This window comes from Lachnellula hyalina (assembly GCF_007821495.1).
Source record: "Lachnellula hyalina strain CBS 185.66 chromosome Unknown contig00040, whole genome shotgun sequence".
NCBI lineage: Eukaryota > Fungi > Ascomycota > Leotiomycetes > Helotiales > Lachnaceae > Lachnellula > Lachnellula hyalina.
This window is the reverse complement of record NW_022157154.1, coordinates 44,716-68,132: the sequence shown is the minus strand read 5'-3', so window position 1 is coordinate 68,132 and position 23,417 is coordinate 44,716. Positions and strand designations below refer to the sequence as shown.

At 48.8% G+C, this 23,417-nt stretch overlaps 8 protein-coding genes across 8 annotated transcripts; 6 read left to right on the top strand and 2 right to left on the bottom strand.

Moving 5' to 3' along the window:
- Positions 1-219: 219 nt before the first annotated feature.
- MON1 (Vacuolar fusion protein) lies at positions 220-2,379 on the top strand (the record flags this gene model as incomplete). Its single annotated transcript, XM_031147999.1, has 3 exons — positions 220-943; positions 993-2,052; positions 2,136-2,379. 3 exons carry the CDS (start codon positions 220-222, stop codon positions 2,377-2,379), a joined length of 2,028 nt encoding a protein of 675 aa, XP_031006685.1.
- A 7,128-nt stretch (positions 2,380-9,507) lies between these two features.
- PDI (Protein disulfide-isomerase) lies at positions 9,508-11,329 on the top strand (the record flags this gene model as incomplete). Its single annotated transcript, XM_031147998.1, has 3 exons — positions 9,508-9,637; positions 9,774-10,035; positions 10,093-11,329. The coding sequence occupies 3 exons, from the start codon at positions 9,508-9,510 to the stop codon at positions 11,327-11,329; spliced, it is 1,629 nt and encodes a 542-aa protein (XP_031006686.1).
- Positions 11,330-11,762: 433 nt separating this feature from the next.
- On the top strand, positions 11,763-12,328 carry LHYA1_G003023 (uncharacterized protein; the record flags this gene model as incomplete). The annotated part of the gene is made up of 3 exons (XM_031147997.1): positions 11,763-11,923; positions 11,991-12,096; positions 12,242-12,328. 3 exons carry the CDS (start codon positions 11,763-11,765, stop codon positions 12,326-12,328), a joined length of 354 nt encoding a protein of 117 aa, XP_031006687.1.
- Positions 12,329-12,739: 411 nt separating this feature from the next.
- LHYA1_G003022 (uncharacterized protein) lies at positions 12,740-13,649 on the top strand (the record flags this gene model as incomplete). The annotated part of the gene is made up of 3 exons (XM_031147996.1): positions 12,740-13,004; positions 13,092-13,610; positions 13,642-13,649. 3 exons carry the CDS (start codon positions 12,740-12,742, stop codon positions 13,647-13,649), a joined length of 792 nt encoding a protein of 263 aa, XP_031006688.1.
- Positions 13,650-13,857: 208 nt separating this feature from the next.
- KEL3 (Kelch repeat-containing protein) lies at positions 13,858-15,966 on the bottom strand (the record flags this gene model as incomplete). Its single annotated transcript, XM_031147995.1, has 2 exons — positions 13,858-15,414; positions 15,469-15,966. The coding sequence occupies 2 exons, from the start codon at positions 15,964-15,966 to the stop codon at positions 13,858-13,860; spliced, it is 2,055 nt and encodes a 684-aa protein (XP_031006689.1).
- A 542-nt stretch (positions 15,967-16,508) lies between these two features.
- Positions 16,509-18,215, top strand: pip_3 (Proline iminopeptidase; the record flags this gene model as incomplete). Its single annotated transcript, XM_031147994.1, has 3 exons — positions 16,509-16,581; positions 16,781-17,397; positions 17,484-18,215. Coding segments are annotated over 3 exons (1,422 nt in total), but the record flags the coding sequence as incomplete, so codon positions are not given.
- An 11-nt stretch (positions 18,216-18,226) lies between these two features.
- Positions 18,227-19,679, bottom strand: atA_0 (6-methylsalicylic acid decarboxylase; the record flags this gene model as incomplete). Its single annotated transcript, XM_031147993.1, has 3 exons — positions 18,227-18,652; positions 18,705-19,543; positions 19,628-19,679. The coding sequence occupies 3 exons, from the start codon at positions 19,677-19,679 to the stop codon at positions 18,227-18,229; spliced, it is 1,317 nt and encodes a 438-aa protein (XP_031006710.1).
- A 947-nt stretch (positions 19,680-20,626) lies between these two features.
- SPAC521.02 (DNA-dependent metalloprotease WSS1-like protein) lies at positions 20,627-22,965 on the top strand (the record flags this gene model as incomplete). Its single annotated transcript, XM_031147992.1, has 4 exons — positions 20,627-21,082; positions 21,424-21,655; positions 21,703-21,840; positions 21,893-22,965. 4 exons carry the CDS (start codon positions 20,627-20,629, stop codon positions 22,963-22,965), a joined length of 1,899 nt encoding a protein of 632 aa, XP_031006709.1.
- Between the last annotated feature and the right edge of the window lie 452 nt (positions 22,966-23,417).

Sequence of the window (23,417 nt, the reverse complement as noted above, 5' to 3'; positions counted from 1 at the left end):
GCGTCGCAGATGCAGAAATCCAAAGCATGTCGAGTCTCTACTTTTATTTCTGTAGAATTGTAGGAAAGTAGTTGGTGTCTTGCATGGCGTGGCCTCTTTGCGTAGGACTTCTTTTGAGGTTCGCTAAGCCAAGCTCTAGCACCCCCTGTCGACGACAATATATAGAAGGGCAGAATATCTTCAGCCCCCGAATTCTTCTCCTCTCCCTGCTGGGACTTCATGAGACACTCTTCGGATCAACGCAAATCTCATTCTCATGACCGACTATACGCGCCAATTGATACAGCGCCAACGGCGACGGCTGCGAAGGAGGATGGAATTACTGCAACAATGACATATGATGGCGAGAACGAAGCTCCCAAGCATAGAACACATGCAGACTCGGACGAATCCATGGCAACCATCACACCCCAGGAAGACGATGGAACAACTCTTGAAGGGCACGAACAACGGCCTGCTCTTCCTCCAAGACCCTCACTCCTCGGGGACCGCCCAACTACCCCACTATCTCCAAGAAAACGACCTGCTCTCCAATCGAAACCTACCACTGCGGTCTCCTCTGTAGATATACAGACTCTCTCCTTCCCAGATGGATCGAGAGGGACATTCCCAACGCCAGGGAGTCGATCGGTATCAGAGGCGGGGCATGGGATATCTGGCGGAACAAGCACCCCATCAAGCAGGAAAGTCAGCCAAAATGGGAGCGAATTCGACGATAGTACAAGTTTGATGAGTTATACGCCGACACTCAGGGCAAATGGTGATCTTGCGAGTCTGTTAGATGAGGGTCTCAATTCGCAAAGCCCAGCATGGAAGCTACTCAGTTCTCAAGCAGATAATGTTAACCTATTTGAGACAATCGACTACGAAGATAATGCATTGCTTAATTTTGACCAAGAATTCGACGAAGTAGAGGCTGTGGATAGTAAAGGTGGTAATGAAGGTGGGTTATTTCCTAATACGTAGACTAGCATGCTGATATTTCATCTCAGAGCAAGTCTTGCTACTATGGAAAGCAAAGCTCAAGCATTATCTGATCCTGTCATCAGCGGGCAAGCCTATTTACAGCAGACATGGTGACCAGAATCTCATCAACGGCTATATTGGAATCATTCAGACCATCATTTCTTTCTTCCAAGACGCGAAGGATCCCTTGATGGGATTTACTGCCGGCGGTACAAGATTTGTGGTACTGATAGAAGGACCTCTCTATTTCGTAGCTATAAGCAAGCTTGGAGAAAGCGATTCCCAGCTTCGGGCTCAGTTGGAGGCTTTGTATATGCAAATTCTATCTACATTGACCTTACCGACTCTAACCCAGCTGTTCACGAATCGGCCAAATACTGATCTTCGCAGACCTCTGGAAGGCACCGAGACTTTACTATCATCTCTTGCAGATACTTTCACGAAAGGATCTCCATCAGCCCTCCTGTCCGCTTTGGAATGCTTGAAGATCCGGAAATCACAGCGTCACACCATCAACAATACACTTCTAAAAGCACGAACCGAGAAGCTTCTCTATGGCCTGGTCGTCGCTGGCGGGAGACTCGTCAGCGTCATCAGACCAAAGCGCCATTCACTCCATCCCAGTGATTTGTCGCTGATCTTCAACATGTTGTTTGAAGCTGGAAGTGTAAAGGCTGGTGGAGGCGAAAATTGGATCCCCGTATGCCTTCCTGGTTTCAACAAAACAGGATATTTGTACATGTACGTGAGCTTTATAAATGCTCACGATGGCGAGGAATCGTCATCCGACCAAAGGCCTTCAACCGCAGGAAGCAGCCCAGAAGATGAAATAGCAATCCTTCTGATCAGCACCGACAAGGAAAGTTTTTACGAGCTCAAGCAGATGCGAGACGACGTAGTCGCACAATTGGAAAGCAATGGGAGTATGGGTATCATCAAAGCTGCTGTGCGGCAGGGACGACCGAGTACAGCAGACATTGTGCCAGGGACGCAGTTACGGCATTTCCTCTACAAGTCACGTGCAAATGTTCAGTTCATGATGCCATCGCTCTCCCCCGATTTCAGCAGTCCTCTTGCGCGGCGGAAGTAAGTTCATATCATCTTTTCGTTTAAATCGTCCAATTATACTATAAAATAACACAACTCCATCCACTAACAATTGATACCAGACTGATGAGCTTATATCATAACCTTCATGCCTCAACACACGCAAAGCATTCTCACGTCAAAGTCCTCCACTGCGTCGCCCGCGACAGTAACTCTCTAGTGTGGACAACCCCCCTGTTCGAATTCTACTGCATAGCCGGCCCGAATACATCGCGGGCAGGCCTCACCCATGGCGCAAACAAAGTCATTCAATGGGTAAAGCGCGAGGAAGAAAGAGTCTTCATAATCGGGGGAGCTGTATTCTAGAGTCTACGAAAAACGAATAGCCAAGCCAAGTTCGTTGAACTTTCTGCGACTATTGCGAATAGTTCAGTGGCTTTGTGAAACCAATGCTTCGAAGGTGGTCTGCGCGGATTTATTCTTGCTCCTCGTAGAGAGCTTTCGTGTTCTGGCACTGCTATGGCGATTTTAGTATCATCTTTGTATGGTTGTTGTTTAATTATACACCTTCTATAGGTTAGGAGCACTCACATCTGTAACGGGCCGGTCGTTGCGTTCACAAGTCCACTCTAGTCCTTCGACACCTTCCATGACCTGACAGGTATCCCTCTTCAAAAACCAATCCGAACACCGTCTCAGCAGCGATGCTCGACGCTCTGGGCCATCACTAGCAGGCGAAGGAGGAGGACTGTCTTGGTTCTCGTCGTCGATAGCATCTTCAGGAACCTGCACAGATATCCTCTTCGTGCCCCAAGACGTAGCATGGAATATAGTCTTGGGACTGGCGGCAGCCTCACCGGTGCTCGGTTCCTGCGTATCGCTTCCAGACGAAGTCCCTCTAGAACGATTCCTGGACGGACTGAATCTCAATACTGACGGTCTTCTCGATGGCGTGCCCGTTATCGATAGCTGTGACAGCTCGTTGACGGTCACAGCTGGTCTTGGGTACCCGTCTACCATTGTTGTATAAGCAGACGAAGCTACTGGTGCATCGGCGAAATCTACACATGAGATATTTTCAACTGCTTTTTCCAAGATGTCGCGTCTTGGTGATTTAGAACATTTCAACGTCGATGTACGCATGGTTGCGGTATAAGGCGAGCTTGGTATGGTGGTAATATGTCAAGATTCTGAGAACTCAATGAAGAATACACTTTGCAGGTGGAACACTAGGTTCGATGCAAATGGACGTAAGTGTCTGGAGCGTAACAAGAAGTTTCAATTCGAATTTCAGTATTTTGTATAAGAGTTTATTGATCACTATGGGTCTTCTACATCTCATACAATCCTCCACGCCCCTAGTTCCATGACTACTCACTATACCATCAAACTATATGTACCCCGTCATCCATCCATCTATCCGTCCATCATTCATCACCATCTCCTTGAACACCTACCTAACTTCAGAAAATCGATCCAGCGCCGTCCTTCCAGGCATCTTCCAGAATGTGGGGACCCGTGTTTCCCCATCATAAGCCCCATTATTATTTACATATACACTACTATTTGCTGGCAAACTCCGTACAGCGAGTACCTCTTTGGGTACATGCTCATGCCGCTGTCAATTGGTCTAAACGCTTACATAGTGGTAGCTTCTCTGAGGTCTAGGGATGTTGGGACCTATTAGTTCCAAGATCCAGATAATAATGTTAGATTCTATTTTTTTCGAGTCGATACAATGCCTCGGAAGTCGTTTGAAGAAGTGAAGCATGCCTACCGTTTTCTGCAATCACAATGTGCTCGGGGTCCTCCAGCTTGCTAGCACTCAACTTTACCGTCTGCTCAAATGAGCAAACCCCAAGCTTCTCAATTCAAAAGCTGACGATGATGTAAAGAAATTTTGATTGTTATGTTCTAGCCATCTAGAACCCTGGGACCGCATCGCCCGCTAAGTTAGCTCTGGTACTGTATCTACCACCCATCAATTCCTAGCACCATGTACCCCACAAAGCTAAGGCTCTATTAACATGACCAAAATAGCGAATTAAAAATCAGAGAACACTTCATCGCAATACCAATGACCTCAAAGCCAACATAGTGCAGCAACACAATCTGCTCATCTGGGCCATCCTTATTCTTCACTGAACTACACTTTATCATCATCTTTCCTCCGCAGCGAATGTTCGTGGTCTCACACGAGCGGCGATTGCCGATCGTGTCTCTTTGAGCCATCGTAATAGCTTCTCCCTCAAATTCCGCCGCATTTGCCGACCTGTCGAGTTTCGCAGAGGTGGATCCTCCGCGCTGCTGGACTGCCTGCCTCGCAAATCTGGGACAGAACGAGAAACGGGGGATCTGGGGACCTCTGGACTGATTTGACCCCTTAAAGAAATGTCCTCAAGGGATTGAGCAACAGCTCTTGATGAGTATGGAACTCCAATACGAGCCCTGAAGTTGGATAGCCTTTTCCGCAAAGAGTGACGACCTTGCATATTTGAGCTTGCATCCGAGAAGAAGCTACGCACATCTGATGGATTTAATTGGTTGGTCTTTGGAAGCTGAGCCGATGTGACACTTTCAGGCCCGTCTTCATTTGCAGAACTCTGGTTTGAGATTGCTGCTGAATCACTTCCTGTTGTGCCATGACTACTATTCCCACTTGATTTCCGGGTATGAATCTGCCGACTAACTTGACGAAGAATGTTGTCGATTCCAGCAGGAGGAGTGAAAAAGTCTTTTGGGTTCCGGAGGCCAGCGAGACGTTTCAAGTCCCTGGATTCTCTATTGATTCTTACTGTCCCCTGCGATGAGTTTGAAGCTCTGGTGATTCTCAGCTTGAATTTTGGCAGATTGATGCCTCTTGGCTTCCCGTCTTGATCCGCTCGGTGGCTCTGGTCTAGCTTGAGGGGATTCTCTTCTGAGCTCGCAGACTCTGATCCTAAAGCAGTGCTACGAACCTTAAGCTTCATTCTAGGTGGCGATGGAGGTAATGCCGAATTTTCCTCAGACCTTTTCTTCTCGCAAGGTATGGTCGGGAGAGATTTCGCACTTCCAAGAGTCGTCATCCAATCGCGTTGTTGAGGTGTAGACTCTGAAGACATATTTGGCTCTGGGACAGAAGGAAGATCACCAGTCTGTGCACCTTCGTGTCCTGTGTGAGGTGTGCAGAGGTGGAAAGGTAGACCGTGCTCAGGTGTCATGCGTTCAGATGGAGAGACAGCTTGAATTGACGGATATGGTGGAAGCGGGGGAAGGGCTTTCATGAGCTGCGGAACACTGTTCTTTAATTTCATTTGCCTCGCAGGTGAAATAGGCTTTGGTGCCAGTATGGGAGATCTAGTACGGGGGGAAACTCTCCTTGAGATCTGATGGCTGAAGTTTGGCATATCTCCCATTTCGCAATCTTGCTCTACGTTTGGTCTTCGCCCGCGTTCTAGAGGAATTTGCTTTAATCCTTGACGCTCAGTATTCGCCCTAGAATTATCGTGTCGCTGTTCATCGAGGGCTGACGTTGAAGATGCTGAATCACGGCCAGAAGATGCTCTTAACAACATACGTGGGCCCGGAATAGTTGGTAAAGGCCCAGTGTTCTGCCAGGATGGTCCAGCTGCAACGTCGACTTTGTTTTCGGGACTTTCTGTTCTAACCGCGTTTTCCAAATTCGATATGAGTTCCGCAAGCTCAGTGAGACCTGTATCGACTGAGTTAAAGCCACTCGATCTTGGACGTTTTGTACGGGCAGAAGTGAAATCAAGAGACGAAGCCCTCTTTTCCTTGTCATTCCGCCGACGTCGTCCAGAGTCAATTATGGAGGGCTGAGATGTAGATAGCCTCGCTGGATTATCGGAGCTGTCTTGGTTCATGCTATTATGTTCTATGTCCCTTTCTCTTTTGCTATGAGCAACATCATCGAAGGGTGAAATCTCTTGGGCTTCATGAGAATCCCTGGACATCGATGGCTCTAGATGTGAGCTCTGCGAAGATTGCTGGATATAGCGTCCTATATCCAGCCGTGTAGTAGAAGCTCCATCAACTTGACCGCCTGACTCAGTGGGTTCAGTCTTCTTGGGGCCCATCAGCACAAATGATTCGGATAGTGGAAGGCCAAATACTTCCGCAACGTGACTGTTTAGTTCCTGGGCCCCAGAACCCATCTTTGAAATCCGGAAACTTTCCTTCATCAGCTTATCATCTTGAAACTGACCTTGTTTGACAGAGGCTTGCTTGTTTGGGCTTGGCGAAGGAAGGCTCGCCTTTCTGACCGGCCATTGACTTTGGCTATTCACAAAGCCTGGTTCCAACCCCGGAATAGCTTCAGTAGGTCTTTGCTGGTTCGATTCTGCTGATGATGATGTTCGATGGCCATCGCCGCAGCTTCGTATTTCTTTGCTAGAATTAGAATTGGCAGATATTAGATGTTCCATAGCCGTGGGCCGGCCCTCGTCAATTGTTGTCTCGATTTGAAATTGAGGTGGTGGCTCTCTTGTCCTTGGTGGACTGTAATCTTGAATATCGAATTCTTCGGTATAATCATAGTACAGGGGAGTCGAGACTTTCCCTGGGGTTGTAGTGGTTGATGCGGGCTGATTTCCCGGGCGAAGATTTACAGTAGATGTGAGACTGAAGGTGCTTCGCGCAGGAGATGTATTAATAGATGCTGGGCCATTCCTCCGAGGGTAATCAATACTTGAATTTATATTGGTTGGATGGACAAGTGGACTGCAGGAACGTCTTGTTGGCGATGCCTGGTTCAAGAGTGAAGGTGTCGACCTGTTAAATTCAGGGCGCGTGGATAAAGGAGGAGGAACTCGCTTGTGGGCATATAGAGACGATGGCGAAGATGTATTGTGGCTTCCCTTAACATTGAAGGTCAGCAACCATAAGCTAGCAGCACGTACTCATCGGGGTTGTAAATATGACAGACTATATTATGGTAGGGCAACCAAGACGTGAGAGATGACCTTGGTCTATGAAACACTTACATATGGCGTTCGATCGATCTCAGCACGGCGTTTGTAATCAACCCCGCCTCCGTCTGTTAATGCTGGGGAAGATGGTCGAAATCCGGGCCTGCGAAGACGCGTTGGATACGCAAAGGGGGATCTGGGCCGCTGCAGAAGGGCATTGCCCTCAGGCTGACTCCGAAGGCTTGTGTATGACCGGTGATTGGAGAGAGTCTGTGAGGATGCTTGGGTCATGGAATATGATCTATAGTCGGGCTCCTCGAAGAGCCGACTTGAATTTCGGCTGGGGCCTTCATACATGGAGATCAACTCTGATGTGGTATCTCGGTTGTAGGATGGCAGACGTCTCCTGTCGTCCATGCCAGCTGGTACTCCATAAGGCTGGAAGCTCTGACGCGGCATTCCAGGTTTGTTGCAGCTCGTGACGCGACGTGAAGTGTTAAGAGATGGCGGTAGGCGTGAGGGTTTGATGGAGAATATCCCGATATCTCCAGTCTCGGTTGAATTCCTCAGCATGCCCTCAAATGCCCTTGGAATATTGGCAGGAGACTGAGTCTCTGCCTGTCCAATGGAAGCACCATCACGCACATCTCGCTGACTGGCGGGTCGACGAATGACCGTGGAGCCTGTCGAGGTAGTATTGCTGCTGCTGGGCACTCGATCGCGGTTCCTCAAAGCGTTAGGACCCGCAAGAGCGTCCATTATCCATGCTATGACTCTTGGACAAGGCCAAGAGATTTTGGATAGAAAATGAGGACCGTCTGAAGGGGTAGAATGAAGCAACTCGTCCCATGCGGTTGTAGTTGCGGGTGCGGTCAGTCAGTCAGATGTTGGGAAGTCATCTGGAGACTGAGAAGAACAGAGAAAGAAGGAACGACTGCACGTCGCAGCCTTTGAGGTGAAGGTGGCAGGCGCACTTTAGAAGTACCTACCTGGGCTAGGTATATATCCATGGGGAAGTCGCGACCTCTCGCTTCGGCGCGTCGCCAAACCCCTTCATTTTCGACATAGCTCTAACACTCGTCTTTGTGAAACTAGGTGAATGATGAATTTGGATTTGCATAGAGAAGCGTTTGTCTCACTGCTTTTGTGATTTTGCTGCATATCACCAGACAATACCATCTTACACGTGCTTTCGTCTGCTTCTCTGCTTTGGGCGCAAATACCCCATACATTGCTCTTGAGATTCCTCAGAGTACTTGAAATGAAGCAGAATGACTTCAAGTGCTTCGTTATTCAACTGCAAGCTTTGGCTCGTGTCTTTTCTTCGCTGATTTCTACTCTGATTTGTAATGTGGAGAACCTGTTTCTCGCTGTTTATTATTTGGGCAAAAGAATCATCTCCTGAATGAGGCCGGACTAAGCTTGTTAGAACAAACTTCCATGAGAGCTGAGAACTCAGTTGTAAACCTGGGGATGAACCTCGAAACTTTACAACCGGACGAAGGAAGCTAAAACAGTGCTCCTTCTCACTTGGATTCAATCATCATCTCGAATCCTTACGCTGTATGTTCCCATGGTATAAAGACGGTCTGCGGTACATATGAAGCATCATGCTTCCATTTCTCTTACTGTACGTATTGAGACATAGATCACAGTGGCTTAGCAACTTGATATTGCCACTGGGTAATCCATCATCTTGAAGGATTATGAGAGAGGGCCCAAGTATAAGCGCCGACAGTTAATTTGATTTCTTGATTACTATGAGAGCAAAAGTACAGAACACGAAAAAGGTTATAGGGTGGCTGCGATTGTCAGATTATGTGTTACCAAAACCTTCCAGTTCATCCAGATGCCAGGAGCAGTCATTGAGACTCGGAGCCTTGGCGTTGACACGATTGCCTCTGTGAGGAATAGAGGGTTTTGATATAAAATGCCCATGCATCACATCAGCCGCGTGCTACATTGATATCGGACATTCCTCTACCGGTGGTGGTAAGATCGTTTTGGGCGACGGTCTTGTGATACTTCGTACAAGGGAGCTGTAAAAGAGCATGTTGTCCTTTTGGATGTGAATTTAGGGGAAGAGTTTGAGAATCCAAGGTGCGCAAGTTGTACTCGATAGTTTTGCAAAATTATAAGAGGAAATAATCTATGTTTACAAAGCAAACGTGACACATTCGATAATTCCATGAGCTGAGCCTCGACAAGGCGCATCTCTTTAAGGTAGCGCCAGCTTTTGAAGACACTCTGTTCTCTCTTATCGTATGCCCGAAACGGCTAATCTGGTCTGGTAATCAGCGCCACCTGCAGGGGGCATCAGTGATAAATTTAGCGGCGGACGACAGGGATTCTCTCCAAGCCGCCATACAACAAAGACACCACATCTCCTCTTCCACATCCGCCTTCTTTCATAGCCCACCTCTTCCTCCACCAACAATTCCCAAGGTACGTTATATTATATACATCTCTCGCATGTCCTCCAGCTTCTTCTATTTCCACATTCTGTCAAAAACAAACACCAGCGCTCTTGCAAAATAAAGCTCTCTAACCCTTTGATATACAGGCCCTTTATTCTAACATCGGTATAATGCGGACATTCAAGACTCTCGCCTTTGGCGCTGCCCTTGCTGCCGTCGCCTCAGCTTCAGACGTCGAAATCCTCACCAAGAATTCCTTCCCCGATTTTGTCGCAGACAATGACTTGGTTCTAGCAGAATGTAAGTCGCCCCCCAGTTCAGCGCAAATTCAATCTAGAGCTTACTGCTAACACACTATGTTTCTAGTCTACGCAGTATGTTTCTATTGATTCCGCAAATATTTTTCACTTTACTAATGTCGGATTCTTCATTATAGCCATGGTGGTGAGTTTGCCCCCAAGCCACCTGTTCAGTTACAGATTACTAATATTCAATAGCGGACACTGCAAAGCTCTTGCCCCCGAGTACGAGGAAGCCGCCACCACATTAAAGGAGAAAAACATCAAGCTCGCGAAGATTGATTGCACAGAAGAGGCCGACCTCTGCCAGAGCTATGGTGTTGAAGGTTACCCAACCTTGAAGGTCTTCCGTGGCCCAGAGAACATAACCCCATACGCAGGTCAAAGAAAAGCACCAGCGTAAGCACCAAGCTCTCCATACTTCAATTGAAACATGCGTTAATCAGTAATCTGCAGGATTGTCTCGTACATGACTAAGCAATCCCTCCCTGCCGTTTCTGTCCTATCCAAGGACACCCTGGAAGACTTCAAGACACAAGATAAGGTTGTTTTGGTTGCATACTTCGAGCCTACCGACAAGGAGTCAAATAAGACATTTTCTGAGGTTGCCGAGAAGCTCCGTGACAATTATCTCTTCGGTGCTAGCAGCGACGCTGCGTTGGCCAAGTCCGAGGAAGTCACCTTCCCATCAGTCGTTCTCTACAAGTCATTTGATGAGGGCAAGAGCATTTTCACCAAGACTTTCGACGCAGAAGCTATCGAGCAATTCGCCAAGACTGCCTCCATCCCCTTGATTGGCGAGGTTGGCCCTGAGACTTACGCTGGATACATGGCCACTGGCATCCCATTGGCTTATATTTTCGCCGAAACCGAGGAGGAGCGTAGTACCCTCTCTGCTCTCCTGAAGACCGTTGCTGAGAAGCACCGTGGAGCCATCAGCTTTGCTACCATCGATGCTAAGTCGTTCGGTGCTCACGCTGGCAACTTGAACCTCAAGGCCGATAAATTCCCCGCCTTCGCCATCCAAGACACCGTTAGCAACAAGAAGTACCCGTACGATCAGGAGGCTGAGATCACCGAGGCAGCAATTGCTAAGTTCGTAGACCAATATGCTGCCGGCAAGATCGAGCCAAGCATCAAGTCTGAGCCAATCCCAGAGAAGCAGGAAGGCCCTGTCCAAATCATTGTTGCCAAGAACTACGATGACATTGTCTTGGATAACACCAAGGATGTATTGGTTGAGTTTTATGCACCATGGTGTGGACATTGCAAGGCTCTTGCTCCCAAGTATGATATCCTCGCTGGCCTATATGTTGATGCTGGTCTCGCCGATAAGGTTACCATTGCCAAAGTTGACGCCACCGCCAACGATGTTCCAGATGAGATCCAAGGATTCCCAACCCTCAAGCTCTACAAGGCTGGTGACAAGAAGAACCCAGTGACATACAGCGGAAGCCGTAGCATTGAGGATCTGATCAAGTTCATCAAGGAGGACGGCAAGCATGCGGCTGAGGTTACCTACGATGAGAGCGCCGAGGCCCAGAAGCCAATTGTCGAGTCAATGGCTGAGCAAGCTGCGGCTGCTACCGAGGCTGCGAAGAGTGCTGGTGAAGAGGCTACGGAGGCTGTCAAGAGCGCGGCCAGTGAAGCTTCTTCGGCAGCTGCTGGTGAGGAGACTCATGACGAGCTTTAGATAGTCGTTTTGGCATATTTCCTTTCCATCTGTACTATCTACTATGCGTGCAATTGACGGTCATTGGGGCATGTCAATATTGCAAAAGGTTATTCTAGGTTCATGAATTTGCCACGGATAATGAATGCTACTGTTTTTCTGGGCGTCTTTCTAACATGAGGAATTGAAATTGATACCAGTCCCTAAATAAAACCATCGTATCACTTTTGACTGATATGTAATTGAATGTTCCGATTGATGCAGCCATTTTCGAACCCCTGTCATGTCTGAGTAAATTTCGCCTCCTCGAAATATCCGGGGAAGCTATCCCTCCAATAAAGTGCCGAGCAACAACAAACCAAAACCCGAGCAACCCAGATCACGCCTCGAACCACGCAGCTTCCATATTCCCATTGCACTCAATTTAACCAATCGCCATATATCAACCTCAACAATGGCATCACGAATCCTTACCCCAACTCTCCGCAGTACCCGCGCCATCTCTACATCCACCCCTTCCCTGGCCCTCCGCAGCTTCCACAGCTCCCCCGCAAGACTGGCAGATGTCGCAACACCACTACCTGTCCGGAAACCATACGGTGCTTTCCGTGGAGGGTGCGCTTCCCCCTCGACTATTCTCTGTGTAATTTGATGGATAGAGACTAACTGTACGTGAATACAGCTTAATGGGCTTCCTTCTAGGAAGCACGCTCGCAGGCGCGGGTGTCTACTATTATGTCTTGGAGGAGTATAAGGTGTCGAATGAGCTCTTGACAGAGGATATCTATGTGCGTTGCTACGTTTATTTGCCCTTCTCGCTGTGCTCTTACTGCGGGGAAGGTTGGAGATGGATTCTGAGATCCCGGAGATCTTAGGCTCTGCGATGATATGTACGGGTTCTTATGGACAGAGGGCTAATCAATGTGTTTACAGACCCTACAATCGTCCGTTCAGCGCGTGCATTCGTACGTGCAGAGCTTGGAGGAGAAGCTCGCTGAGTTGGAGAGGAAGAAGAAATGAAGGGATGGATGAGGAATATGTCTTAGTAGGATCTTGACCGGGCAGGACATAATGCTATTACGGATATGGATGGGGCTTCTATGGGATGATGGCATCTGTTCGAAAACATTGGCTGGAATTCGGGGAGGGCAGCTTTGGTTTTGGTGGCATGTTAATGCAAATCTCCAGTTGAAGGAAGGATGTTACGCTGTACAAAATATATCAAATCGCTTCATTCGCGCTGTAGTATTGAAAATATATTTCAAATCCCTTGTTATTTGATACTGCACAACTCCCATGTCCAAATCAAAAGCCTCATAGAGCCTTCTTGCCGAACCGCATAAATTTTGTAGCCTCGCCTCTTCCAACCACCCGCGACTCTCCTACAACCAACTTTCCCTCACAACGACTTTATGATTTTATGACACCAAAATGAACTTCGGCGTCCTAGAAGTCGCAAACTCGACAGTTGCACCAGCTCCAGGCTGGGCCTATGTAGCAGACACAGGAGCCAAAGGCTCAACCACAGCCTTACAACCCCGCAAACGCGCGCGCAACCAAGCAGCCTCGAGTCTGCACGAGACGACCGCGAGACAAGAGACGAAGATCCTACGAGAGCTGGCCGTTCTAGACCGAGAGAACCACAAAGATGTCTCGATTCCGATACCGGTGCGGCATCGAGATAATGCTGGACGAGGTAGGCTCTCTTCTCATCTCCTCAAGCTATCTACACGACTCAAGATGAAGAAAGAAAGAACCTTTGCTGATATATATACGTGAATAGCAAGCCATGGCAAAGGCACCACCCCCGCCGTCCGCAAGATCCTGCAGTCCCAAAAGACATTCTCCAACCACCTCACCGACTTCCAAGCCCTAGGCCCAACGCCCCTCCCCAGTGCTCCTCCACCCACCCCCGCCGTCGCAACCCCTCGAGCAGCAGCCACGCCTCGAACAGCATCTACGAATCTCACATCGAAAGGCACGCGCTCCCACAAGAAGAAAGACCCGTCTGCGGTCTCAACACCTACGCCCTTACGCCGCGTCTCAGCAGCTGCACCACAGCCTATAAAAATAGAGCCCGATACACCTATGCCCGACGCGCCCTCCGTCGTCCTCTCACAAGGCTCCTCGAAACCCCCTGTCCCGCACTCCGAAGACGACTCCCCGCTTTTGGTCTCCCGGATGCCCCGCTTGCCGTCTCAAGCAGAGCTGGAGAAGCTGTTGAGTGCTCCGCCGCTGAGTTATGAGGAGGCGAGGGGATCCTGGACGGCGGAGGATAGAAGGAAGCCGGTGAGGGTTTTCTGTGAGGTTTGTGGGTACTGGGGGAGGGTTAGGTGTATGAGGTGTGGAGGGAAGGTGTGTGCGTTGGAGTGTTTGAATACGCATCAGGAGGAATGTTTTACTAGGTATGGTGCTTGATGCTCGCGACGATTACAGGGGCGTTATGGAAATGGGGTTTGGGACCGGTTTATGTGGTATGGAAACCGTCAAGGCAGGCAAAATGGCCTTACTTATGCTGTAAAATAATACTTTTGATTGATAGGAGACATTTAACGTCTTCTCCCTACACCACCAGCTGCTTCACCCCGATCAGCAAGCGTAACAACTTCTCCGATACCAGAAGCTTCTTGTTCCTCTTCCAACGCTGTGATCTCCTCCCTGCAATCCCACCATTTCTCCTCGGACATTTCGAATGCCCTTGTCTTGATCTCCTTCACAGACAGCGTCTCAGGCTGGATGCTCTTCCACCTCAAAGCCTGCATGAGCACTTCTTGCCACTCATTGCCTGTCCTCTGGAAGAAGTCCCGTCTTGACTCGAACGGGCGAGGATGAGGAAGATTGTCATCTGGGGCTGTAGCGTCCGTAGCATCATCGGGCGTATCATCGAAAATAGACAAATCCGGTGTACTAGTAGCTTCAGAAGCAGCATCGTCGACGGCGGCAGCTTTATCCTTCCTCTTCGACTTCCTCGTACTCTCAGTATACAACGGTTTCTCATCAACCATCTTGACATCTCCCTCTTCATCCTCATCTTCCTCGCTATCCTCCTCATCTTCGTCATCCTCACTATCATCCTCGTCGTCACTGCCAAGCCAGTTCTCCGGCTCCCGGCGGAAGATCTGCTTCACGCCATCCAACTTCCCCAGATCCACAGCATACATCTCGTCAAACGTAAACTCCACATCACCTTTCTCGTACGTGCCACCGTACACATACAGCACATCATCCTGCACCGTAAGCTGCGCATTGAACCTCGGATGCGGAAACTCCATCAACACCTCCTTAGCCGGCAACTCGCTTGCATTGGCATCCTCCCCCTTTGGCTTATCGATCTCCATATCCTCCGCATCCGCTAGCGACTTTCCCGTCTGCAACGCAGCCAGATTCCTTAGAAGCTCCTCCTCGTTCGCCTGTCCACGTCCCCTGCGGCCACCCCTCGTGTCAACCTGTTTCTTCGCTCTCGCTTTGCGCAACGCAAGCGGGAAATACCTATTCCGTTCAATATTCCATGCAAACAATGCATTAAAGAACTCGCTATCAATACCCTCCTCGCTTTCCTCTACATCGTGCACACCGCCGAACATGATGCCGCGGCCTTTATGGTAAGCCATGGTAGCTCCTGCTCGTGGGGGATTGGGAATGTTGGCAGGTCTTTTGCGGCGTTCCCAGCGGACGGTGGGAGGTGCATCGGTGGTGGGCTGGGTGATGCGGAGGAAGAAACAGTCTTGATGGACCATGGGCTTCAGGATATTTCGTTGCGCCTGTCCGCCTCCTTTCATTTGCTTTCCCGTGACTGTCGTTTTGACTCGCGAGTAGCCTCCATACAACACAGCTCCTGCTTCGTGCGGCAGGAACGAGAATGATGACCTCGCGTCTGGCTTCTGGTTTGCGAGCGGTAGGGTTGGTTGGTGCCAGAGGAAGCTTTGCGTGTCGTAGATCCAGAGATCAGCTAGGTATTTGGTCTGTTGAGATGTATCTTGGAAACCGCCGAAGAGGATTATGTAGTTCTTGTAGTAGGTCATGCGGTGGCCGCTACGGGCTGGCGGTGTTTTGCCTTTGCATTCTATGCGTGTCCATTCTCGATTCGAGGGCTCCAAGCGCCAGAACTGCAGGAATATTAGACCTTTTTACAATATACAGAATCTTGAGATGAGACTTACATCATTGTAATGATAAAACGTGCCTTGCTTGGGACTGGAAAACTCTCCTCCAAACAAGTAAATCCCACCCGCATTCCCACCTCTACACCACGCATGTCCCGATCTAGGCAACGGCGTGTTCGGCGAAGTAACCAAACGCCACTCATCCCGATTGATCATATAAACATACAGATCGTTAAAGAAAGTAGCCAGAGCCCCATTAAAATACTCTCCTCCGAACAGGAAAAGCTCATTCTCATTCGCAGGTGAAGCTATCAGAGTCGCAGAAGCCCTAGCCCTCGGCGGATCACACGGAGCTTCCGTAACTTTGAGGAACTGCTCTTGCTTCTTGGCGTATTCAGCTAGAACGGCATCGAGATCCACGTCTTCAGCATCGCTGTCGGCTGACTTGGAGGCTCTGACTTTCTCCTTCTTCTCGCCTTTCTTCTCTTGCTTGGCTTTCTTTTCTGCTAGCTTGGCTTTCTTGCCGTCGCTTTTTCCTTTCTTGTCTTTTGCCATGGTGAGGAATGAGGGTAATGCGTGATGATGACCCTGAGAGACTTTCACAGGTCAGTCACGTGTTTTGATTGTGAGGATATTGGTGAAAGAAGCAATGAGAGGGATAGTGAGTTGAAAGAATGAGCTTCTAAGCCCTGCTTGGGCTGTGATCTCAAGTGAAGGTATTGACTCAAGCAAAGTCGTGGTTGCTGGTTCTTCTGCTTGTGAGTTTCGCGAGTTGCGATCTATGAAATAATGAATTTGCACTGGCTATTGATCATTTCAGTGAACCCGAGAGGCTCAAATAATAATTCACACGTACTCGCTATCCCTGATCTTGCAGATCCGGCCACGGTTTGTGTAGAGTCGGGCGTCAAGGCTGATGTAACAGTATGGTTGGAAGAGTGTGCGCACAGCAGCAAATCTCCAGACAACTTAAAACTTTCTCGGTTGTCACGCTGTCACGACTTCCTCATTCCACTTCCATGTCTTGCAACAAGATTCAAGGCAGAGTCTACGGCAAACATTTCCTACTCATCCACTCTTAGAATTCATCTTCAAGGTACGGGTCAGGTAGAGCAATCGATAATATGGCGTCGGCAAGGCTGCTTAACTCAAAGTCCCATCTGATCCCGGGTAAGGCTTTCACAGTCTCTTGCAAACATGCATTTTTTATACTTTACTTGGGTTAAAGCAAGCTACAGAAGGAAACACTTATCAGGTTGCTTCATATCGCAATGTGATGAGTAGATATGCTGGTTACTCATTTCGGCTCCTCATCTCATCTCATCTCATCCCACTCTATTACGAAGGACCTTGCTGACTCCCCATCTAGGTAAACTCAAGGTCTCTGAACTTATTTTTGAGGTTCCAAAAGACCACGCAAATCCTGAAAGAGGCACCATCCAATTATTTGCTCGATCAGTCATCAGACAGGAAAAACCAGCCACCGTTCCCTCGGAAGAAGACATTCGAAAGAAATCCCAAAAGCCGTACTTTGTCTATTTGCAAGGAGGGCCTGGTTTCGGCTGTCCGCCTCCCCAAAACTCATGGATCACGAACGCCATTCTAGACCGAGGATACCAAATGCTCTATCTTGATCAACGAGGTACTGGCCTCAGTACGCCGATTTCCGCAGCAACCCTAGCGCTCCAAGGCGACAAACACAGACAAGCCGACTACTTGAAGCTATTTCGAGCAGACAGCATCGTCAGAGACTGTGAAGCTGTTAGAAAGACACTGACTGCTGAATACCCGATTGAGCTAAAGAAATGGTCGGTGTTTGGTCAAAGCTTCGGTGGCTTCTGTGTATTAACCTATCTGAGTTTCTATCCTCAGGGCCTCCGTGAAGCCTTTACATCTGGTGGATTGGCACCTGTTGGAAAGCCTATTGATCAAATCTATAAAGCTACCTTTCAGAAGGTTATTGAACGCAACAAGGCTTATTATACGGTATGTTGAAGCTTGTCTAGGGGTTCTCGCTCTATGGGAACCGTTACTTATGGTTTGGCGAATAAGTGCTGACTCCGAGATTGTAGAAATATCCCGAGGATGTTGAGATTGTTCAAAACCTTTGTTTTCACATCAAAAGCAAGGGTGGACTAGCTCTTCCTTCTGGAGGTTTCTTGACAGTTCGTGGGCTTTTGACTCTCGGAAGAGCATTTGGAGCTCATGGAGGACTAGACGTAGTGCATGATTTGATACTTCGTTGCAACACAGACCTTTCGCAATTTCAATTCATAACCCGCCCAACGCTTTCAGCCCTCGAAAGTGCACTTACCTTTGACGACAATGTCATCTACGCCATCTTGCACGAAGCTTGCTACTGCCAAGGAATAGCTTCCAAGTGGTCCGCCGAACGAGTGGGGAAAAGGCTGGCCAACTTCCAATGGCTTGCGGGGTCGCCTCAGTCTGCATCAGTTGTCCGTGATGGGCCACTGTACTTCTCGGGCGAGATGATCTACCCCTTTTTATTCGACATCTTCCCGGAACTTGAGAAACTGGCCCAAGTAGCAGATATCATCGCCAACTATGCAGGATGGCCGGACTTGTACGATGAGTCACAACTCGCTAGGAATGAAGTCCCCCTCTATTCAGCAACGTATATTGACGATATGTATGTTGACTACGACCTGGCTCAAGATACTGCGAAGCTCGTGAAGAACTGCAAACAATTCATTACAAATTCCATGTATCACGACGCCATTAGAAGCAAGACAGACCTAGTCTTGAAGGAGCTTTTCGCCCTCAGAGATGACTCGATCGATTAAATCTGTCTATGCTACAGATTGGACTTTAGTCCCATCATATCTTGCGCCGTTTTCAACTGCTGCAAGAGGTCCTCGTCCCATATCCAACTATATCGCGTCTCCAAATTCTTCTTCAAAAGATCCAGATCAGTCCCAATGGTTTCATCTTCGAACTCATAAAGTCTTGCAGCTTCTCGGCTTGTGACCACAACTTTTTGGGTTCTAAGTCGACGGACGTGGTCATATGCTCTAAAAGCATCCTCGATATCTTCTACGCAGTTTATCTTTCCGAGCAGATGAGTGAGAATATAAGCGTCTTCGATAGCTTGACCGGCGCCAGCGCCTTGATGTGGTGTTGAAGCATGTGCTGCATCTCCTAGTATCGCAAGACGACCTTTATAGTAAGTGGGGGCAGGGGGATGATCGAACAACGCCCAGATATCAGGGTTTTCCATAAGCTAGAGTTGTCAGCATGATTATGCGGTGGAAGCTGACGGATTAAGAACGCACTGAAAGTATTTTCTGCACGGATTCTCCCCAACCTGCAAAATCATTAATCATGTCTTCCCTCTTCATTGGCAATACCCATCGTTCGTCCTCCCAATCACCGTCTTTATTTTGAAACGCAACTACATTCATTGTTTTCCCCTTCTCTATCGGAAACGTTAGAACATGTCCGTGATGGCCCAAGTACTGCTGCGCATTCCTAGCCAACGCATCTCCTACTGCCTCCACAGCTTTCTCCATAGGCACCAAACCTCTATACGCATACTTATGCGAAAACGTCGGGTTCAACACCTCGCTATCCTCCCCCAACAAAATCCTCCTCGTCACGCTCTTCACCCCATCACACCCAATAACCGCGTCCGCCTCCTCGCTGCTCCCATCCTCAAACCCCAGCACCATCTTCCCCCCAACCCTCTCCACCCTCTCCACCCTCTTCCCAAACCGCGCCAGCCCCTCCGGCACCCTCTTCACAAGAACATCCAGAAAATGCGCCCGGTGCACACTCTCCTGCCCCCTATCCCCGCACTCCACACCCGCTATCCTCTCTCCCTCTTTTCCCGGCGCCTTTAACCCCCTTCCGCTTTCCGCCCACGCTCCCTCTTTCATCCCCAGATTAAACTCAAACCAAAACCTCCGCTTGCTCTCATCAGCATTACCTGTCGCAATCGCCTCGTACCCCGCGCTAAGCCCCGGGTCCAGCAGCGTCAGGGCGCGCAGTGCGTTGGGGCCGATGGAGACGCCGGCGCCGATTTCTGCGAATGCCGGCGCCGATTCATAGAGTGTGCATGAGATTCCTTGGTGTAGGAGGCCGATTGTCGTGCAGAGCCCGCCGATGCCTCCGCCTGTTGAGATGTTAGTTGATTTGCGGGGTAGTTTGTGGGGATGGTGGGGTAAAGTGGGGTGGGGAGGGGTGAAGAGGGACGTACCGCAGACGGCGATGTGGAAGGGCTTTTTGGGGGTGTTTAATGGTGGTGGCATTTTTGGGGATAATGAGAGGGGAGGAAAGGAGGAGAAAGTGATTGTTTTGAAGGGGGAATGTGTATTTACTTTATTTGAGGAAGTCGAGCATGGGGTAATAGGTCATGGGTGGGGGGTTGATAGGTAGCGTTACTATGTGGGGACGGGTTACATAGCTCGAAGCTATCGCGGGGTGGAATGCGTATTGATATGACTTTGACATTTATATAACACTTCATGAAATACCGTTTTAGGATCTTTGAATGAAGCTATAGAGGTTTTCTAAGGGAACTTTCCTGGGGTTTCAAAGTCTCTGTATTTAAGAGTAATATTTCGGCATTGTCCTCAACCGAATTCCTCTTCTACATTCTGCCGCTCAACTTCACAAAACATGTCAATAGTTTCTTACCAGGAGTCTCATGTGAGAACCAACCCAGGTGTGGCTCTCGCTTATCGTTACCGCCAAAGAGTTGAAGAAAGGCATGGAAGTAGCTAGCTAGCTTTCTCCGAAGAAGTTCCAGGAAGACTTCTTCAGGAACAACTGAATTCGACCTTGAAGATTTGATGCGAGGACTCTCTACCTTGAGGCGAGAATTCCATCTGCATCACACAATCAGTTGCGACCTACACCAAGCATGCCCGACCTGGGAGGTGAGATTCGGTCATTACTAATGAGCCTGTCTTTTCTGCAACGTTTGCATATCTGAGACACGTTTTAGCCACTTTCGCCTTCTACACAACTCAGTCTGGAGTTGGAGTTCCAAGGTTAAATTAGCAGAAGAAAGAGAAATTCAGGTTACCGACTCTGCCTTTATCTGCACGACTTTTCGAAAGTCACCAGTATAGCTGTTTTCCAGCTCTCTGATTGGTCGAGATTACTTCTTATACACCGTCCACGACTTTCCTTGGCGCTCCTACCTATCCAACCCCTTCGCTATCCAGCCCAGCCCTCGTTCGAGCCTCAACTCATGGCAAATCCACAGGTCAGAGTAGGCGTAGGAGTCTTCATCCTCGCATCCTCAAATGAACTCGCCAACAACCCACGCTTCTTGGTGGGCAAGCGCATGAATTCCCACGGCGCTGGGACATATGCCCTACCAGGCGGCCATCTAGAATTCGGCGAGACGCCCGAGGAGTGCGCTGCGCGTGAAACGCTGGAAGAGACAGGTCTTAAAATCTCTCCGGCCCAATTCCTAACTGCGACAAACGATTATATGCCGGCGGAGAATAAGCATTATATCACAATGTTCACGATTTGTGTGCGAGAGAAGGATAGTGATGAGCCGCAAGTTCTGGAGCCTGAGAAGTGCGAGGGCTGGGATTGGGTGAGCTGGGAGGAATTGATGGATTGGGTAAAGGTCGAGAGCGAGGCTGAAGAGGACGAGGTTTTGGAGAGGAAGCTGTTTCTACCGCTTCTGAATCTGGTACGACAGCGTCCTGGTGTTGTTCCTAGTCTCAGATGAGGGTGAATCATGGGAGACTTGGGAGTGAGTGGGCAGATGGATGGAAGTGAAGTTTCTTTGAGCGTTGCTTTGCCGGACTTATAACCATCAAGATACAGATAGAACTGAGAATTAAGTTTCTGCGAACAATAAGATGATATAGAACAGAAAAAGCTAATGGAGGATTTTTACAAGATTAAAACCAGCACGTGGTTTCGCGACACAGTCTCTTAGCGTGTTCTTCTCTCGGACCTTTCCCTCGTCATTCATCCAACTACCCAGGGCATTCTATCCCACACAACACTCTGCGCAGAAGTTTCTAGACTCATGCCACGTATGCGAACGTCAAGATGCCTCTAGGCTGGGAAAGAATCAATAACAAGAAGTCGACGCCGAACAAAAACATCGTCTTCATCAAACCCCGCGCAGGCCCGGACGAAGCTATATCGAAAGACTACCTGGAGCGCATTGCAGCACAATGTCTTCCAATCATGAACAGAAATTACCTGGCGGTGGCATCTCTGGAAGAATACGAGCCTAACCTGGAGTTCTGGGGTACATGACCTCAATCAGATCGCGATTTTGTTGCTGATTAGTGCCAGGGCGGAATTTCAACAATGGCGAGATCATTCAGCTTGTACTGAAGTCCCCCTCGACTGGACGATGGCTCCCTTTCAAGTTTGTACAGATGGTTATGATGCATGAATTGGCACATTGTAAAGAGATGAATCATGGGCCTGGTACCACAGGAGTTACTCCCTATTTGCTAATTGCCACTGACACCTGTGGCAGGATTCTGGAAAGTCCGAAACGGATATGCGAGCGAGATGAAAGAACTATGGGCGAAGGACTATACTGGGGATGGACTCTGGGGCAAAGGAGTCCTACTGGAAAACGGCATGTTCACCAGAGATACTCTCGACGAGGGCGAGATCCTGCCGGAACATATGTGCGGCGGTACCTTTAAATCACGCGGTAGGAAGAAACGGAAGGCCAAGCCGAAGATAACATACAAAGAGCAAAAGGAGCGCAGAATCAGGAAGAAGTTTGGCGTCAATGGCACGACGCTAGGTGCAGATGATAAGGTAAAGGTCAAGCTCGAGAACGGCAAGAAACCAGTTGGAAAGCCGAGGATAGCTGGCAGTGCTCGGGGAAGAGAGCTTCGAGCTGCTGCTGCATTGGCTAGATTTGAGGTGAAGAAAGAGGAGCCTCAAATCAAGGATGAGGAGCTTGTCACCGATAGCGAAACGGAGAGCGAGGACGAGGTGCACATTAAAGCTGAGCCGGATGACGCTGTTGATATTGATGGCTCGCGTCTGGTTGATAGCAAGGGTCATGGCATGGTCAGGGTCTGCGATGATGAAGATAAGGACGATGATAATGTGAAGAATGAGTTGAGGGAGCTGCAGAGCATGCATAGTCAAGCACAGCTTTCTCAGTCTACGAAGGTGGATTCCCAGCCAAAAGCCGCTGTCTCATCTATACCCCAGTCATCGAAACCAACCAAGTCATCGGATCTGTCGACAAACTCTCGAGGATCTAAACCATCAAAGACCATAGGAAAACGCATCTTACAGGACACCGGACAGGGTAGCGGCAGCAGTTCATCAAAGCCCAAATTGACAGAGAACGTCCCTCCAACTATAATGTCAAAAATATCAGTCTCGCCCGTCGAGGCTTCATGTCCTGTCTGCTCTGTTATCAACAACCCCATGTCTTTGACCTGTACCGTCTGCTCAAATGTTCTCAAGCCAGATTTTGTACCCAATGCCTGGAAGTGTAATAGCGCAACGTGTAAGGGTGGAGAATATATCAACGCTGGCGATGTGGGTTTATGTGGCGTTTGTGGAAACAGAAAGTCTTAATTGTACCAGGAAGTGCTCCTAATGGTACCGGGGGAAACGGCGTGTGGGAATTTGCTTTAGTCAAGTGTTCTTCTGATCTGTGCTATACATTTGCAGTTTGGACATATAATAGTGAGGCACGAGATGTCGTTAGCCTTGCTGATTTGATCTCGTATCTGATTTAAGGGTTGGAATGAAATTGTTACAATATGTACAAAATTCCAAGGCTAGTGTTGCGACTAATAGAGCGTAGTTTTCACTATATACATATGAATAAATATATATTACAACCAGAGTCCAGTCCCCAGATCGCCTCAAAAACAGGATTATGGAAAAGGGCGTTGAGTCACGTGCATCGATTGCTCTAAAATCCCATTCCTGTATTTGAGCAAGTGGCTTTGGAAAAGACCATGACTTCTTTTATATGAATGCCACTAAGCTAACATGTGCAGCGAAGTTTACAGCTGACTTCC